The sequence below is a fragment of the Mesoplodon mirus genome (assembly GCF_964341445.2).
Source record: "Mesoplodon mirus genome assembly, chromosome: 1".
NCBI lineage: Eukaryota > Metazoa > Chordata > Mammalia > Artiodactyla > Ziphiidae > Mesoplodon > Mesoplodon mirus.
This window is the reverse complement of record NC_138976.1, coordinates 1,135,011-1,151,589: the sequence shown is the minus strand read 5'-3', so window position 1 is coordinate 1,151,589 and position 16,579 is coordinate 1,135,011. Positions and strand designations below refer to the sequence as shown.

The 16,579-nt window shown below is 62.5% G+C and overlaps 1 protein-coding gene and 1 long non-coding RNA gene across 8 annotated transcripts; one reads left to right on the top strand and one right to left on the bottom strand.

Annotated features, from left to right (window-relative positions):
• Positions 1–761: 761 nt before the first annotated feature.
• Positions 762–9,419, top strand: DIPK1B (divergent protein kinase domain 1B). Of its 2 annotated transcripts, none has more exons than XM_082600314.1 (5): positions 762–976; positions 4,490–4,624; positions 7,135–7,242; positions 7,346–7,522; positions 7,954–9,419. In XM_082600314.1, the coding sequence occupies exons 1-5, from the start codon at positions 914–916 to the stop codon at positions 8,764–8,766; spliced, it is 1,296 nt and encodes a 431-aa protein (XP_082456440.1). In that variant the 5' UTR covers positions 762–913; the 3' UTR covers positions 8,767–9,419. The 2 variants fall into 2 exon arrangements, with proteins under 2 accessions (XP_082456440.1, XP_082456441.1); XM_082600315.1 differs by lacking the exon at positions 762–976 and adding an exon at positions 6,773–6,918 and having other exon boundaries at positions 4,557–4,624.
• Positions 9,420–9,532: 113 nt separating this feature from the next.
• On the bottom strand, positions 9,533–14,620 carry LOC309809008. 6 transcript variants are annotated; one of them, XR_014294790.1, is made up of 5 exons: positions 14,481–14,620; positions 13,357–13,844; positions 12,386–12,451; positions 11,236–11,326; positions 9,533–10,258 (listed from the first exon to the last, which is right to left on the bottom strand). It is a non-coding gene; the product is annotated as an uncharacterized lncRNA (long non-coding RNA). The 6 variants fall into 6 exon arrangements; XR_014294793.1 differs by having other exon boundaries at positions 14,301–14,614; XR_014294794.1 differs by having other exon boundaries at positions 12,386–12,456; positions 13,803–13,844; positions 14,301–14,614.
• Between the last annotated feature and the right edge of the window lie 1,959 nt (positions 14,621–16,579).

Sequence of the window (16,579 nt, the reverse complement as noted above, 5' to 3'; positions counted from 1 at the left end):
CCAGGGCTGGGCCACGGGAGGGCTGGAAGGAAGAGGGGCCCCGGGGTCTGTCGGGGGTGGAACTGTTCTGTAGCCTGAAAGCGGTGGTGCCCACAGGGCTGTCTGTGTAAACACCGGCAGAGATGCACAGTGAAAGGGCGCATTTGCCTGTATTTCTTTAAACAGTGGGAGAAACAGGCAAACGCTGCCGCAGTGTCCACGGCCCCTCCGGGCCAGGTGGTTGGCGCCGGACCCCACTAGGGACCTAGCCGCGACACGCCCCGGTCCCTGGGCTCACCGCCCCTCCCGCGCCCCGCGCGACCGACCCTGACCCGTGGGACCTCCTCAGGCCGCCCGGCTCCACCACCCGTCTCTTCTCTGCAGGGGCGCGCGCGACGGCCCCGCCCGTGACAGTGCCCTCCCGTGACGACGGCCCCGCCTGTGACGACCCCGCCGCTCAAGGGTGCGGGCTGGGGGCGCGGGTGGGCGGGGCCTCGGCGCCCTCCCCTTTCTCTCCAGGGCGGTGCGCGGGGAGGGGGGCGGTGGGCTGGAGGCGGGGCCGCGGTCACCTCCCACCAGCACCGCGGCCCGCCGCCGCGCCCCCGGCCCTCCCTCCCCCCCACCCCCTCTCCCCCTCCTCCTTTCCTTCCTCCCTCCCTTCCTCCCTCCTCCCCGCCGCGCGCCCCCGCACCGCCACCCTCGCGGCCACGCGCCCTCTCCCGCCTTCTGCTCCCTGCCCCCACCCAGCGCGCGTCCCCGCCGCGCCCCCTCCCCGCGCCTCCCCTCCGCGCGCGCCCGCCCGGCCGTCAGAGGCGAGCGCTCCGGCGCGGACGCGGGGCGGGGAGGAGGCGCGGCGGCCGTTGCGGGCCGGCCCGCGGGGCTGAGGCCGAGCCGAGCCGAGCCGAGCCGGGCCGGTGCACGGCCCGCGCCCACCATGCGGCGGCTGCGGCGCCTGGCGCACCTGGTGCTCTTCTGCCCCTTCTCCAAGGGCCTGCAGGTAGGCGCGCCCCCGCCCCGGCCCCGGCCGGCTCCCGCCCCCGCCCCGCCCGCTGTGGGGCCCGGGCCTCGGCGGGGGCGCGCGGCGTCCAGCCTGGGGCCTGGGGCGGGTTCGGGACTCAAGGCCGATGAGCGCTGCGGTGCGTGGCCCCCGGGGAGGCTGGGGGCAGGGAGGGGACTGGGGACTGGGGTGAGGGTTGTCCATGCGGTGAGCGGAGCGGCAGGGCCCCGCGGATGCTGCAGGGTGGCACCCCTGCCTCTGGGGCTGAAGGAGGCCCCACCCCGCCGCGGGCTGGACCTGCTCCCGCAGGCCCGGAAGCCACACCAAGTCCGCTCCACTTCCCTCTACTTAAAAGACCAGGTTTGTTTTTCTGTGATGGAAAACTGGGGACCCGTAGAACCACCCTAAGAAGGACTACCCTCCCCCTGGGCCATCCCCCAGCCAGCCCGAGATTAGGAGTGTGCCCTGACCCCACAGTGACCTTGGACGAATCACTGTCCCTCTCAGGACCCTGCCATCTGCAGGGGAGGCCCAGGCTGCCTCGGGTGCCAGCTGTCAGGAACCCTGTCACCTCTGCTTTGGGTGATCTGAGCCAGGCCCACATCAGAGTCTCAAATCATCCAGGCCACACCTACAACCTCAGTGCCCTCCAGGACCCCAGCCCCTGGGCAGAAGGAGACAGCCCTGATCAGAGCCCAGGCCACGGTGTTCCCCTCTGGGGAGAAGGGTGAGAGCCAGGTAACCCGGTGCTCGTCTGTGCCAGAAGCCCTCCCTGCCCGCCTGGGGCCTCGGGTTCGTGGTGGTCCCCACCCAGCGCTGGGCAAGGTGGGAGCTGAGGGTCTGTGTCCACCCCTATGCTGGGAGGCAGGGGGTGCAGCGGCCCCCGTCCTGCGGGAAAGGCCTTGACCGAGCTGCCGCAGGGGAGGCCAGAGTCGCGGGTCCCGGACCCTGAGTGTCAGGCCTCTGAGCTCAGCCCGGGAACGGCAGATGGGCATGGACAGGAGAGGGGTTCTGGTGGGTTCCCAGTGGTTTGAGCCCAGGACCCCCGGTAATGTCAGGACACACCCTGAGCCTCAGTTTCCCTGCCTGTGAAGCACACTCCTGGGTTGGCAGTGAGGGTTGGAGGTCGTGGCGCATGTGGGTCACTGGCCCCAAGGCTGCCGATCACTGTGCTGTTACTGTCCCCCGAGTGGCGCCCCCAAGCGGCTCCACGAGGAGCCGGGCAGGCCACGGTGGGTGAGCGAGCAGCTGCACAGGACCCAATGAGGAGCAGGACACTCCCTGTCCTAGGGGCTCACTCGCCCATGGGTGACAGGACCCACAGGAGCCAGGGCAGGGACTACTTCTGGAGGAGGTGCCCGCCTAAGATAAGGGCCTGGGGGTCGGTCACAGCTAGCCAAGTGCGGACGGTGTCCTGGGAGCTGGGCCGCCACCTGAAGGCCTGGGCTGGAGGGCGTCTGGCGGGACAGTGGGCAGTGTCCAGGGTGGGCCCTGGAGTCAGTCTGGGAAGCCTGGGTCAGGCCCAGGGTAGCCCCTGGGCCCAGTCCTGCCCTCGTCCTGGCCATCCCCCCAGGACTCCCAGCGCTGGCCCCCCAGAGACCCTGCCCACCTCCACCTCGGGGCGTGGTCCACCAGTGGCTGGAAGTCCTCTGACCTCATACTGCCAGACAACATCCCCAGCTCCCCGGCCCCCCACCCACTGTTCCTCTGCTTTCCTGTTTTTCCCTTTGAACAAAACTGGCGGAAACAGATGCAGTGGCAGGGACTAGTGGGCCTGAGACCCAGCCCTCTCACTCGACCCCAGGGCCACCCCAGGCCTCTGAGGCTCCGAGCCTGCCCCTGGAGCTCTCAGAGGCCCTCCTGCTGCGGCACCTCCGTGTGAGTCGGTGCCAGGGAAGCAGGAGGTGAGGACCCCGCCTCTCCTGGAAGAACCGTAAAAATGAGCACAGATGCCTGGGCTGGGCCTGCAGGCCCCTGCCCTGTCCTCAGTGGGGACCCGTTGGCCCCATTTCTGGGCCTCAGCCCCCAGGTGACTAGGATCCAGGACTAACCAGGACTGGAGCCGCTCCCTGGCCCGCGGGTGGCAGGGTGCGTGACCAGTGCTGGCAGTGGTTCTCCTCTGGGGCAGGCTGGCCTGAAGCCCCAGGCCCTCCTGCCCTCCTGGTCCCTGGGCCCGGGCCCTGTTCTCTGGGGCTCAGCTGCCCGGTCAAGGTGTCTGAGCTCTTGCACGGGTCAGCGCATGGTAACCCCATCCCATCAGCTGGCCGCCCCTGGACAGCAGCAGCCAGTGAGGCCTGTGATTACCAGGGTGGGGGTAGGGAAGGAAGTTGATGCCTCTGCAATCCCGGCTTGGGGGCTGGATGGCAGACAGTGCCCCCAGCTCCTGCAGGGCTCTGGGACTCTCCCACCCTGTAATTCTACCCGTCAGCTGCGGAAACCTGGCAGAGGGGCTGAGCCCTCCATAGAAGCAGTTCCCGGCCCACCCCAGACTTCTGGGACAGAGCCTCTGGCAGCAGGGCCAGGGGCTGCATGTCTTAGTTATCTGTTCTTTATCGTGGTAAATTATACACCACATAAATTTAGCATCTTAACCATGTTTAAGTGCACGGTTCAGGGGCACTAAGCACATTCGCACTGTTGTGCGGCCGTCACCGTCTCTAGAGCCCGTCTCATCATCTTCCCAAACTCAAACTCCGTCCCCTTTAAACACGCACTCCCCATCCTCCCCAGCCCCTGGCACCCCCAACCCTTCCTGTCTCTGTGGATCTGACTCCTCGAGGCCCTCGCATGGGTGGAATCACAGGATCTGTCTCATGTCTGGCTCATTTCACTGGACATGATGTCCTCCTGTCCTAGGGGCTCACTCGCCCATGGGTGACAGGACCCACAGGGACCAGGGCAGGGACTGCTGTAGCCTGGGTCGGGATTCTCTGCCTTTTCGTGGCTGTATAATATTCCGTCATGTGGATGGACCACATTTGGTTTATCTATTCATCTGTCAATGGACAAGCGGGCTGTATCCACCCTTTGGCTTCTGTGATCGCGGGTGGGTGAGGCCGTGTCTCTTAAAGGCTCACAGGGTGACCGTGCCTCCAACCCCGCGCCCCCTGCTGGCCCGGGTCCAGCCCGAAATCTCCACCACCCAGGGGGACAGTGTGCGGGGGTGGGGGTGCTCTTCCAGCCTGACCTTGTGCAGAGGTTACATGTCACTATGAAATGCGGGCAGGACAGGAGGGAAAATTGTTCAAAATCTCTTTATTCAGCAAAATAAAGAGCGTCTACCCCATATCTCCCTCATTTTGGAATTTATTTTTACCTGCCCGTGAGATTTAAAGGTCTGGGAGACACCAGGCCCCGGCCCCACCCACAGTGGGTAGGCAGAGGGGAAGGGAGACGTTGGGCTGGACAGGTGCTGGCCCCCGGAGGGGGGGGCACCCCTCGGGAAGGCTGGGGTCCGGGACATGGGGTCAGCACCCCAAATGCGGCACTTCCTCATGGCCCCCTCCCCCGCAGGGCCGGCTCCCAGGCCTCAGGGTCAAGTACGTCTTCCTGGTCTGGCTGGGCATCTTCGCGGGCAGCTGGCTGGCCTACGTGCACTACTCGTCCTACACTGAGCTCTGCCGCGGGCACATCTGCCAGGTGGTCATCGTAAGTGTCACCTCGGGCCAGGCCTGTGGGCTCCTGGGCCAGTGCTCCTGCCGTGGCAGCTTAGAGACGTGGCTCAGAGGCACCGGCTCAGCGGGTTTTAAGACACATCTGACCGTGTCGACTGCAGAGCTGCCCCTGGTGGGCCATGGGGGAGGCCAGAGAGGAATGCAGAGGCCAAGGGGAGGCTGCGCAGATGCGGGCGGCTGGGGACGGACAGATGGACAGAGCCAGCTGTAGAGGTGTCCAGGAGGGAGACATTTTAGCCCAGACGGGGACAGGCAGGCACTGGTGGCCTTGAGGGCCCCTCCTAGGGCCAGGAGTCCAGCAAAGGAGGCTGCGGGGTGTGGTCTTCAGGGCCTCAGACAGGAGACAGTGCTAAGTCGCCACCGTGGCGTCTACAGCAAGGCCTTGCACGTGCATGTGAGGGCGCGTGAGCCTGTGTGTGCTTGTCCACGCCAGCGCTTGTGCGCCCACGGGCGTGCACACAGGGTGGCTCACCGCTCCTGCTGATGCTGTGACTGGCTGGAAGGCGAGGTGACGCCGGCCGAAGGGGCCCTGGCAAACCTGACTCTGATCCCCCCAGCCACCCTGCCTGGCCTCCCCGGGCAGGTTGGAGCCCTTGGTGAGCCGACCAGGGTTCTGAGGCCTCCATGCCACTTGGGGACGGACCTGCCCTGCCCCAGCAGAGCTCCTGGGGTCTCGAAGGGGGAGCCGTAGGAGATGGCTGGCCTTGAACCCGTCTCCATTTGCCTCGCACCAGCCAGGGGCCTGGAATTTCCCCTCCTCTGCTGTGTGGCGCCCTGGAAGGGCTCAGCAGGCCTGTTCTGGGCAAGGTCCCAGGGGGGCCACACTTGGGAACATCCAGAGGTGGCGGTCCAGAGGTGGCGGTGGGAGGGGCACGGGGGTCCAGAGCGGGAGAGCCCATGCCCATGCGTAGGGACTTGTAAGGAGCCCACTGATGGGTTGGCTCAGGCCTCCTGGGGGCGGGGCTGCCACCAGGTACCCAGGGCGCAGTCCCAGCTCAGAGGAGAAGGCCTCGGGCCTCCCGGCCATTCTCAGGCAAGCCCATTTATTCTAGAAAGGCTCACTGGGGGCCTCCAGGGGCCTGGCCAGAGCTGGGTGCTGGACACATGGCTCTGCCTTCACAGTCGGGGTGGCTGGGGAGACCCAGGGGCAGGTGTGTGTGGGGATGGAGCCCGGCCTCTGGGTGTGGGCGGGAAAAGGCCCTGCTCTGGGGACCCCTCGGGCCAGGGAGTGGGGCTGGAGGTCTGGGATGAGCCCGGGCCGCCTGGTGCTGGCAGTGGGTGGAGGGGCCTTTGCGGGCAGCAAGACCTGGAAGGAGGCATGAGATGGGGTCTGGCCAGTGGCATGCAGTGAGCAGACGCTCAGAGCTGGCGGGTGTTTTCTGAGTACCTCCTGTGTGCCCCGAGCAGCGCCCCAACATGCAGAGGAGGAGCCTGCCCCTCCCAGACAGAGGACCTGCAGCTTCTGTTTTCCCAGAGTGCCCTGGCTGCTGGGCCCAGCTCTCCTGAGGCCTGTCCCTGGGGCCATGGGGACACCCTCTCCTTTCCAGGGGAGACCTGCCCGCCTCATGGGGGTATCAGCCGTCTCCGAGATATTCCACAGCTGGTCCAAGGCCACCCAGTGTGTGTGTGGGGAAGGCAGGACCAGGGGCCGCGGACCTGGTGCCCATGGACCTCTGGGTGCTCGGCTGGGTCCCCACCACCACCCAGTCTGCACACAGTAAACAGGCTGGGAGGGGAGATGTCTGATGGGTCGCAGGAGCCCTGAGGCTGATGGACACACTGCCCACCTCAGCTTCCGAGGAAGCCCCTCCCCACACTGGTGGGCGGTGCGGCTGACAGGTCCCTTCCCTGGCCCTGGCCCAGCCCTGCCGCCCAGGCTCCCTGGCAGACCACCCCACAAAGGCCCTGTGGCCCTGGGGCTTTTCAGGGGTCAGAACAGACCCCTGTGGTGGAGGGCCTCCCTCCAAGGTGGCAGAATGACAGTGTGTGGTCTCTTGGTTTTCCTCTGGATGAAACGGCTGTCGTGGCCTCCTCCCTGGTTCCCATAGGTGAGTCCAGGGCCTCTGGCGCCTCCCACCCCTCAGCACACTCTCTGCACCTCCCTTCCCTCTCCTTCCTCCAGGCCCTCTCCACCAAGGGCCTGGGCACCACGGCTACGGTGATGGGCATCCAGGAATTCACCCCCCACTCGCTCCAGACGCCATGACTTCCCCCCACCCCCCCGCAGGGACAGGCCTGACTCCACCCCCTCCAGCCTCACCTGCTCAGGTCAGCCCAGACCCCCAGGACTCAGGGGGCTGCAAGGCCTCGTCTAGAGCAGAGAAGGGGCCAGTGGGGGCGGCAGCTACTCCAGAGCCTGACCTAATTACTGCAGAAAGCTTCTCCCTGTGCATCTGGCTGAAGCCGGGGCCGCGGGCAGGCAGGCAGGCAGGATGAGCCCCCGCCGGGCTCCCCAGGCCACGTCCTGCGTCCTCCTCTCCCCAGTGTGACCGGTACCGCAAGGGCATCATCTCAGGCTCCATCTGCCAGGACCTGTGCAACCTGCGCCAGGTGGAGTGGAGGACCTGCCTCTCCTCTGTCCCGGGCCAGCAGGTAAGCCCAGCAGGGTCGGGCCAGGGCCAGCCCCAGGGCTCAGACACCCTCGGTGCAGCCAGAGGGGGACATCTGCACGGAGGGTCCCTGTGGTCCTGTGCAGGTGTACAGCGGGCTCTGGCAGGGCAAGGAGGTGACCATCAAGTGTGGCATTGAGGAGAGCCTGGACTCGAAGGAGGGGGCAGACGTGGCCCCCCGGCGGGAGCTGGGGCTCTTTGACAAGCCCACCCGGGGCACCTCGATTAAGGAGTTCCAGGAGATGACCCTCAGCTTTCTCAAGGTCAGTTGGCCCTCCTCGGGGCCAGTCAAGTTCATGCCCAGGGACGTGTGACAGGGCAGGAGGCAGGCTGGGTGGAGGCCACACGGGCCAGCCAGGTGCCTGGCTAGCCCCCCAGCTCCAAGCAGACCCTCCCTCAGGGAGCACCCAGAGGCTTGAGGCCCCGCCCCAGGGGCATCTTTGGGGAGAGGAGGAGGAGGGGCAGATGAGAGGTGAGTGGGCCCCATCCAGCGCTCCCACCTCTGTGCACTGGGGGATAGACGACGCAGCTGGGCTTCCAGGAGTGGCGAGGGGGCCTTGCAGGTCCCTGGTTGTCCCCTCCATCCTGTCGGCTGGAGGCGGGGCTCCCCCTGCCTGGCGGACGTGCTGGGTCTGGAACCTGCTGGCCGGCTGGCCGATGCCCTGGCCTCCTCTCTCCTGCCCCCAAACCACAGGCAAACCTGGGAGACCTGCCCTCCCTGCCTGCGCTGGCCGGACAGGTCCTGCTCATGGCTGATTTCAACAAGGACCACAAGGTGTCCCTGGCTGAGGCCAAGTCAGTGTGGGCCCTGCTGCAGCGGAACGAGTTCCTGCTGCTGCTGTCCCTGCAGGAGAAAGAGCACGCCTCCCGGCTGCTGGGCTACTGTGGGGACCTGTACCTCACCGAGGGGGTCCCGCACAGCTCCTGGCCCGGGGCTGTGCTCCCGCCCCTGCTGCGCCCACTGCTGCCACCCGCCCTGCACGGGGCCCTGCAGCAGTGGCTGGGGCCCGCGTGGCCCTGGCGCGCCAAGATTGCCATCGGCCTGCTGGAGTTCGTGGAGGAGCTCTTCCACGGCGCCTACGGGACCTTCTACATGTGCGAGACCACGCTAGCCAACGTGGGCTACACAGCCAAGTACGACTTCAGGATGGCTGACCTGCAGCAGGTGGCGCCCGAGGCCACCGTGCGCCGCTTCCTGCGGGGCCGCCACTGCGAGCACAGCTCGGACTGCACCTACGGGCGCGACTGCAGGGCGCCCTGCGACACGCTCCTGCGGCAGTGCAAGGGCGACCTGGTGCAGCCCAACCTGGCCAAGGTGTGCGAGCTGCTACGGGACTACTTGCTGCCCGGCGCCCCTGCCGGCCTGCGCGCCGAGCTGGGCAAGCAGCTGCGCACGTGCACCACGCTAAGCGGGCTGGCTAGCCAGGTGGAGGCACACCATTCGCTGGTGCTCAGCCACCTCAAGACCCTGCTCTGGAAGGAGATCTCCAACACCAAGTACACCTGATGGCCAGCCGGGCCCTCCCGCCCCGACCCAAGAACCACTCCTGCCCTTGGCCCTCTTCCCTTTCTCCGCCACCAAAGGACGAGGCTGCTCCAGTGTCCAGACGCTACGGGTCCCCAGAACTCGGGCAGCCGTGGAGTTCCTGCATCTGCACCCGCCACCTCCAGGGTTTTCTAGGCTCCCAGACAGGACTGTTCAGCTGGAACGAGGTAAACACCTAGAGCCTGAGCACCAAGGGCTGGCCAAGGGACCTGCCTAGACCAAGGTTTTGTTACTTTGGAGAACATGTGTGTAAATAAAGATTTTCCGTGAGCACCCAAGTCCCCTCAGCCCACTCCAGAGCCCAGCCTGGACGGTCTGCTGGAGGGCTAGGGCAGGGTGGGGGGTAGCCACATCTTGGCTGTTGGTTAGCTGGGGTTATGACTGGAGCCAAGGGCAAGGACACTGGAAGCTGAGCCCCCAACCCGGATCCGGTGTGGTTCAGATGGGGAGGTAAGGGTGGGCTGATCCAAGTTTTTCTCTCGTAAGAGCTTCTACACTAACTTCTCCCCGTGCTGCTTGCTGCACAGAACAGTGCGGCCCAGCCTAGGAAGGCTTCTCCACTGATGCCAATGAGCCACTAGGTGTAACATCCACTGTCCGGGAAAAAGCCAAGGGTCCCCTTTTCCCTGTGCCCTCCTCCCCCTGAAACAGGAAGCTGTGAGCCCAGGAGCCTGACCCTCTCACACCCTCAACTTGTGCCGGGGCCTCAGCTGATCAGACAGAGAAATGCAAGTCAAGACAGTTTATTCAAGACCCATTTCTCCTCCAGTTCTGCCCACATGGAGACGCCCTCCTCGAAAAGGGGTTGAATCCTTCCGTTCACTTCAACACCTTGTGCTGAAAACATGTCTTCCGAGGTTTCAGCTATGAGATCCACGTTCTGGAAGCACCAATTCTTAAACCTCATCTAGATTTCTCCCCTTGGATGGGGGGAGGTGACCCAAACACAGCGAAGAACAGCTCAGGACCGTGGGCTCTGCTCGCCTGGGAGACCCTGCAGCTCCCCCGACCACCCGACTGGAGCCAGGATTAGGGACCCGAGATGAGGGGCGCCTGCTGGGCTGCCACCCCCGCCCCCAGCTCCTCCCGTCCCCTTCACTGGGCTGGCTGTCACCTCTGGTTTCCCTGGAGTCGGGGGGTCCAGACGGTCTCCGCTCGCACTTCTGTATCGCGGCTGCTGCCCCAGCACTGCGGATCCACACCGAGGGGGAACAGCACACAGAACTGCTTTTCAGCACACCAACGTTCCCCACACAAGTTATTTTATGAGCCTGCAGGTTCTTCTTCATCAGAGGACATTCCCAAGGCCATGACTTCCCCCGGCTCGCCGCTGCCCTTGCCGGCAGACTGGACGGACGTGCGTGGCCCCCGTACTGAGTCGCGCACCCCCCGGCTCCACTCTGGCGCGCTCTCCTGGAGAACTGCGGGCGCTGCCCTGGGCTCATGGCAGGATCTGCAGACAGAAAACCGAGATGACCCACTTGCCACGCCCCCAGTGCTGGACGGGCTGGACCACAGTCAAGCCTCCTCAGCAGAGCAACTGGCTTCTGGACTGCAAGGACACAGCTGCTCAAGCCTCTTCAGCCTCTGCTGCCAGACAGCCAAGCCCCGCTCCCCCGTCCTTCTGAACACTCCACCCAGTTTCTAGCGGGGATTCAGCCAGGGAGGTTATACCAAGTAGGACAGGAAACCCAGCTGCTGCCAGGCTCAAAGGTGGACCTACCGGATGTACCACCACCCGCCACCCTCTCTGCTCGTCAAGTCTGCTTGCTTCCGGCAATTACACCGTCACCCCAACCCCACTCCAGTTGACAAGCCACAGCGCACGATACGAAGTGGGCAAAAACTCTGGTAGCTGCTTAGTAGCAGCCAAGAGTAGCCAAAAGTTCAAGATTCTCAAAAAAAAAAACAAAAAACACAACAAAAAACAACAAAGTAAAGAGCACACCCCCAAAACGTGGATTAGGAACCAAGCAGACACGGGCTGTGCAGGCAGCTCCCGCCCACCCTACCGTCCCTCCCAAGGGCACCAGGGCTGGCTCTGAGGCTGGGTCACACTAGCTCTGGAGGAAGCCAACTGTCACGTCGTGAGGAGCCTCAGGCCCTGCTAGCGGCCAGAGCATGCCATCTTGGAAGTGCTTCTTTCTGGCCCGATCAAGCCTTCAGATGCTGCAGCCAGAGCCATCCAGCCAGGCCGCCCTGAGCCACAGACCTGGCAATTTGCTGCCAACACACCGTCTAACGGGAGGTGGCTGAGGTCAGGCCACTGTCCCGCCACCCCACCAGTTCTGCCCACGGTGGCTCTTCACTATCAGCTACTTGGACATTCTCACCTCTCCTCAAAGCACACCCACAATTGATACCATGTGCTTGTATTAAAGGGTCCAAAAATTCTGAGACCCCCAGCCAAGCAGCCCGCTCCCAACTTACCTGTCCTGTAGCCAGTCCTAGAGTGACAAGAGCCACACGTGCAGGTCTATTCCACGGACCAGCTGCATAGGACCAACCTGGGCCCACGGACCTGAGAAATGGAATCCAATCCATGAATCCCTCCCCAATTATTTTCTATAGCAGGGTTTGTCAACCTTGGCCCTATCAGCATTTGGGACCCTGTAGCTTTACTGTGGGGCCGTCCTGGGCACCACAGGACATGCAGGCACAGCCCTGGACCCACCAACTAGATGCCAGCAGCACCCCATCCCTTTCCTGCCCTACAAATTGCCACGTGCCCTGGGAGGGGGACAAACTGCCCCTAGTCGAGAGCCACTGACCTACAGCTTTTGTTCAACCCTCCAACTTAAACATTTCAGGAAACAGCAAAATGCACCCTCCATCTGCAAGGGGACCAAGACACCCCTGGTCTGGATGATCATTTTTTATAAGGTCACGGTCGGCCCGTCGAGGGGCTCCACAAAGGGGCCCGGCTCCTGCCTCACCAACAGGACAAAAGCCAGGAGCGAACCTCTGGCCTTCCTTCCAGAGTGACTCGTCTCAAGGTCCTCAGAGTACGAGCGCTCGTGGACCAGTGGTTCTGGGCCCCCCTCATCCCCACCTAGGGTCCTACTCCGAACAGGGCCTGGAAGCCCCACAGGGCCTTGATACCAGCTCAGTGGCCCTCAGCCAGGGATGCAGGTCAAACTTGCCCAAGGATTCCTAAAATCTCCTCGCCAGACAGACCAACAGAACATTCATTTCCAGTAAGGAGACTCTCTCCTGGTCAATCCCATTGTGCCCAAAGCTCGCCATATGCCTGTTCACATATCTCATTTAATTCTCACAAGGTGCTTTATTTTGTAAAGAAAAAGAACATCCAAGTCTTCAAGGGCCCACGCACAGCTCCCACTGCCAGTGCACGTGCAAACAAGGGGCCCCTCCCGCAGCTCTGGGTGATGTCCGGCTACAAACCATTCTTAGTGCCCACTGTTCTGAGCACTGAGCGTAGAAATAGCCGCTTCCTCTCCGCCCCAACGTCACAGGTGCAGCAGGGCTGCTGCACCCACGGTGCCGCAAGTCCGGCATCTGCAGGGCAGTGTCCCCTCGCACCCGCCCAGCAGCAGCTCAGAAAAGCACTGCCTCTCACCTCGGTCCGGACCGTGTTGATTGGTCGCTCTTGCCCCGGTTCACAGGCCAACAGCCGCCGTCCTTCCTGTACTGAACAACACAAGTGGTTGGCCCAGAATCAGAGCACAAGAAAAGCTGGTGGCCGTTATTACTGTTGCCAGTATTTAAAACCAGTGAAGGCTGGGCTTCCCTGGTGGCGCAGTGGTTAAGAACCCGCCTGCCAATGCAGGGGACACGGGTTTGAGGCCTGGTCCGGGAAGATCCCACATGTCGCAGAGCAACTGAGCCCACGAGCCACAACTACTGAAGCCGGTGTGCCTAGAGCCCGTGGCTCCAGTGAAGAGGAGCCCCCGCTCGCCGCACCTCGAGAAAGCCCATGTGCAGCAACGAAGACCCAACGCAGCCAAAAATAAATAAATTTATATATAAAAAAGAACTAGTGAAGGCTGCTACTGACACGTGAACCCTTCACCTTTCCACTGTCACCTTTCAGACCCGCGATGGGCAGCCCGAGGCAAAAATTAAAAAGGGCTGCCTATGCCGGCACCTGGCAGTAGGCTGGTGTTTGATGAACCCAAGGGATCACAGTGCAGCCAGGAGGGCCCTCCTTAGGAATCTCTGCACCCTCTCCCAGGCAGCTACTAGTGAGATCCTAGATATATCAACGGATCAAAGCACACTAAACAAGGCAACACGGGAAACAGTTCTCTAGAATTCACAAAAACCTCACGTAAGGTAGCACAGCTGGCCTTCGGAATTGTCTAACGTTTAAACCTGGCAACTTTATTTCTAGAGTTTCTGGCTGCACAACCCATCATAAAGTTTCTTTTAAGAGAGAGTAACTACCCATGGATCCACCTAAAATAAGTCAAATTATTTCAGATTTTTAGGTGGTATTGTTGAGCTCACGCTAGAAAGGAAAATTTTAGCACCACCCTTTTTTAATCCAATGTGACAAATCTTCAGCAACTCAGCCTTACTGAAACCCACTTACCTCTCCTGCTCATCACTGCACCAGCGGGTCACTCCTACCTGCTGTCACACACCTAGCAACCTATCGTGTCCCAGGGCCAGCCAAGAACTAGGAGGGAATTAAAGTGCTTTTACACGATAGGCTTCAGGCTGCCAGTAAACATACACCCCCAGTCAGCACACCGTCAAGTGTCAGACTATCAATCACCAGATGTCCACGGGCCAGAACGCTGGGCAGTCAAGCCTCTCTTCTCTCCGCCACCTAATGACACAAATGTGGCACAGCAGCCACATCTGCAACGCCTCTAGGGGCAGTGCCTACAGAAGATTAAATAGCTCAAGTTTTTATTCCCTGACCACATGGATGCCCTGGCCCCGTGCTTAGGATGTAACAAAAAAGGCATTCAACTAGCACAGAAATTATTCTTCAGCGCAAACCTGTCCCAGCACACGTGTCAACTCACCTGAGACCCCAGCAGGCCCCTAGTTCCCAGCAGGCAAACTCCCTAGAGAAAAAAAGAAACCCACGCTTTATAACAACCTTACAAGCCCACACCCTTCACCCAGGCTTTATTTTGCTGCATTTGATCTCCAGGCCTACACGTGTCTACACACCAAACCCAGGTACCCTCCGTGTTTTACTCCGTTTAATTTGGGGTGTGTGGAAATTGGAGGTCACAATACAGTAGTGCAGGCCGCACTGATCAAAGGACCAGGCTATGAATGCAGCCACCCCTTGCACAAGGAGGCCACCGCATTCACACCCACTGTACTACACACACACACTATAATTCGGAAATCGCCTCACTCTTAGAGCTCAGTAAGCAGTGACAACCTGTCCGTTTAAAGACAAAACAACAGATGGCTAGGAGTAAAAAGTGACTCCCTGAAGGTCGCAAGCAGGGAAAGCAGTGGCGCTGAAGGGGGGAGGGGCAATTTCTGAATGAAATGTCCCCACTCACCCATTAAACTACTGCTGCCTATCCGTGTTCTCGAGGCTTCAGAGCCGGGAAGGTGCGGAAAGCATAGCAATCCGCGGCGCCCCCAGCCCCAGCCCCACGATGCTACGCGGAGGCGCCTGAACCTCGCCGCACCCACCCCCGCCAACACAAGGGATCTCTGCGCCCGCCTGTCCCACGGACCCGGGCGCATATCCGACCACCGCGACCCACGATAGAGACGCGGGGGTCGGGGCTCGGCCGGCGGCGGGCGTTGGGGCGGGCGGGGACCCGAGCTCCGTCCCCGAGGCCACGCAGACACACCAGACGCCCCTCCATCCCTGTCGCCCGGAAAGGCCGCGCAACCGCGCGCCACGCCCTTTATAGCGCAGACGGCGGCCCGCGAGGCCCAACCCGCGCCCGCCCCGAGTTCGCCGCAGCCGCAGCGCCCTCTAGCGGACCCTCCAGGTTGCACCGCGCACGTGGCGCCTCCGGCCCTCGGCCGAGCTCCGCGCCCCGGCCTCCTGGGCTCACCTATCGCGTCCTCGGGCCCTTCCCGAGCCAGCCCCTTCCAGCTGTCAGGAAGTCCTGCCTTCCCGCCCGCGCGTGTGGCCCGGGCCCGTGGCCGGCGGGACAGCACGAGTCAGCTTCTGCGAAGCACTTAGAACAGGGCCAGTCACAGAGGCAGTTGATAACGTCTCCCGTAGTTACTGGCCCGACCCCACGAGCGTCCCTGAAGCTGGGGCCACCTCTTTGTTCCCTGCAGAAGGGCCTCCCGCTTTCTGGGGAGCCTTGGCTGAGCTGCTCTCCCTGCCGCAGCCCCCCTGGAGCCCCTGCCCCTCAGGCTGGGTCTGAGGTCCTGCTAAAGCCTTCCCCTTTCCTACAGCGTAGGGAACTCTGTCTTCGCTCGCTCAGGAGGGGTCTCCTGGGTCCCACCTCTGACACGGGGTAGGGGCTGCCAGGGGACACCGGGGAGCGACACTTTGCCCCCTTTGACAGGGAGACCTCTGAGGTGGGGTCAGGAAGGACCCGCTATGAATTCATTAGTCCCCTGAGATTTCTCACACGCTAACAAGTTACTGCTGACTTGAGCTACACCCCAGTGTAAGGTGTTGCTGAGAGGCAACAATCCTACAGGATTCTCTGTGGTTAGCAGCACCTGGCCTCGCGGCAGAGTGGGGAATCCCAGACCTGCCCCTCTGGGCAGCCCCTTTGGCCCCTTAGCCAAGAGCATTCCCAGCAGCACCCTGTCCCTGGGCAGGTGGGGTGCCCTCCCCGTGAAGCACAGTGCAGACAGAAGGAGCCATGGGGTGTGGTTTTGCAGGCACAGGCTGAGCTGGTTTGGGGAAGGAAGTACCGTCCCCTCCCACCCACCCACCCAACAACCTGGAGGCAGCCAAGTCCCAGCCAGAGGGACCAGCTGGCAAGCCAGAGACCCAATTCTCCAAGAACAAGAAGTTTCCAAAACTGGAGAGGGACTTCCCCTGCCCCTCTCACAGCATCCCGCGGCCACCCCCAGATCAGTGCTCCACCACCCTGGCCCTGGCACGGGCCGTCCCATTCCGGTCCCCGAGGCAGGTGGTGATGATGCAGTTGGCCACACTGTTGAACTGAGTGACAGTGGCACGACGGTGAAAGCCAGGTGCTCCTGGCTTTTCTTGTCCCTCTGGGACCAGATGGAGCCCAGGCAGTGGTAGGGCACCACTTTCTTGAACAGCTCCTGGGGGCAGGGGGAGGCACTTCCGGCTCTGCCGCACTGCAGCTCAACACCCACAGTCCTCCCCAGGCGCAGGCAGGGTCACTGGTCGGAGCTGGAGCTCTGGAAGCTGGGGACGTAGGGGGCGACCATCTTTGCTCCCGGCCTAACCTCAGCCTCTGGGGACTGCTCCCTGTGTGTCCAGCACAAACCTTGTCTCATACGCTCACGCCCACCCGCCACACAGCCCCGCCTCTGCCGCCCTCCCGGGGGTCTCAGCCCCAGAGTGTGGACCCCTGCTTTCCCAAACAAGGCTCAGAGTGGTCAAGGAGATCTCAGATGTTGGAAACTGTGACCAACGTTAAAATCATGTTTGCCTTAGACCGAGACGCTCCACTTCCAGGGATCTGTTATAAACAAAGATGTGTGGACGCGGATGTTCCCTTCAGCACAGTGATGGGGGAGAAAAATAGGAAATGGACCCAACATCCACAGTAGGGGCTCTTCGGAAATTCTGATTCGGGGCCCCAGAAAATGCAAAAGAGGAAGAGGATGGACTGACCAGTGTCCACCAGGGGAAATCCTCCCTGCCCGACTCCCGCAAAAG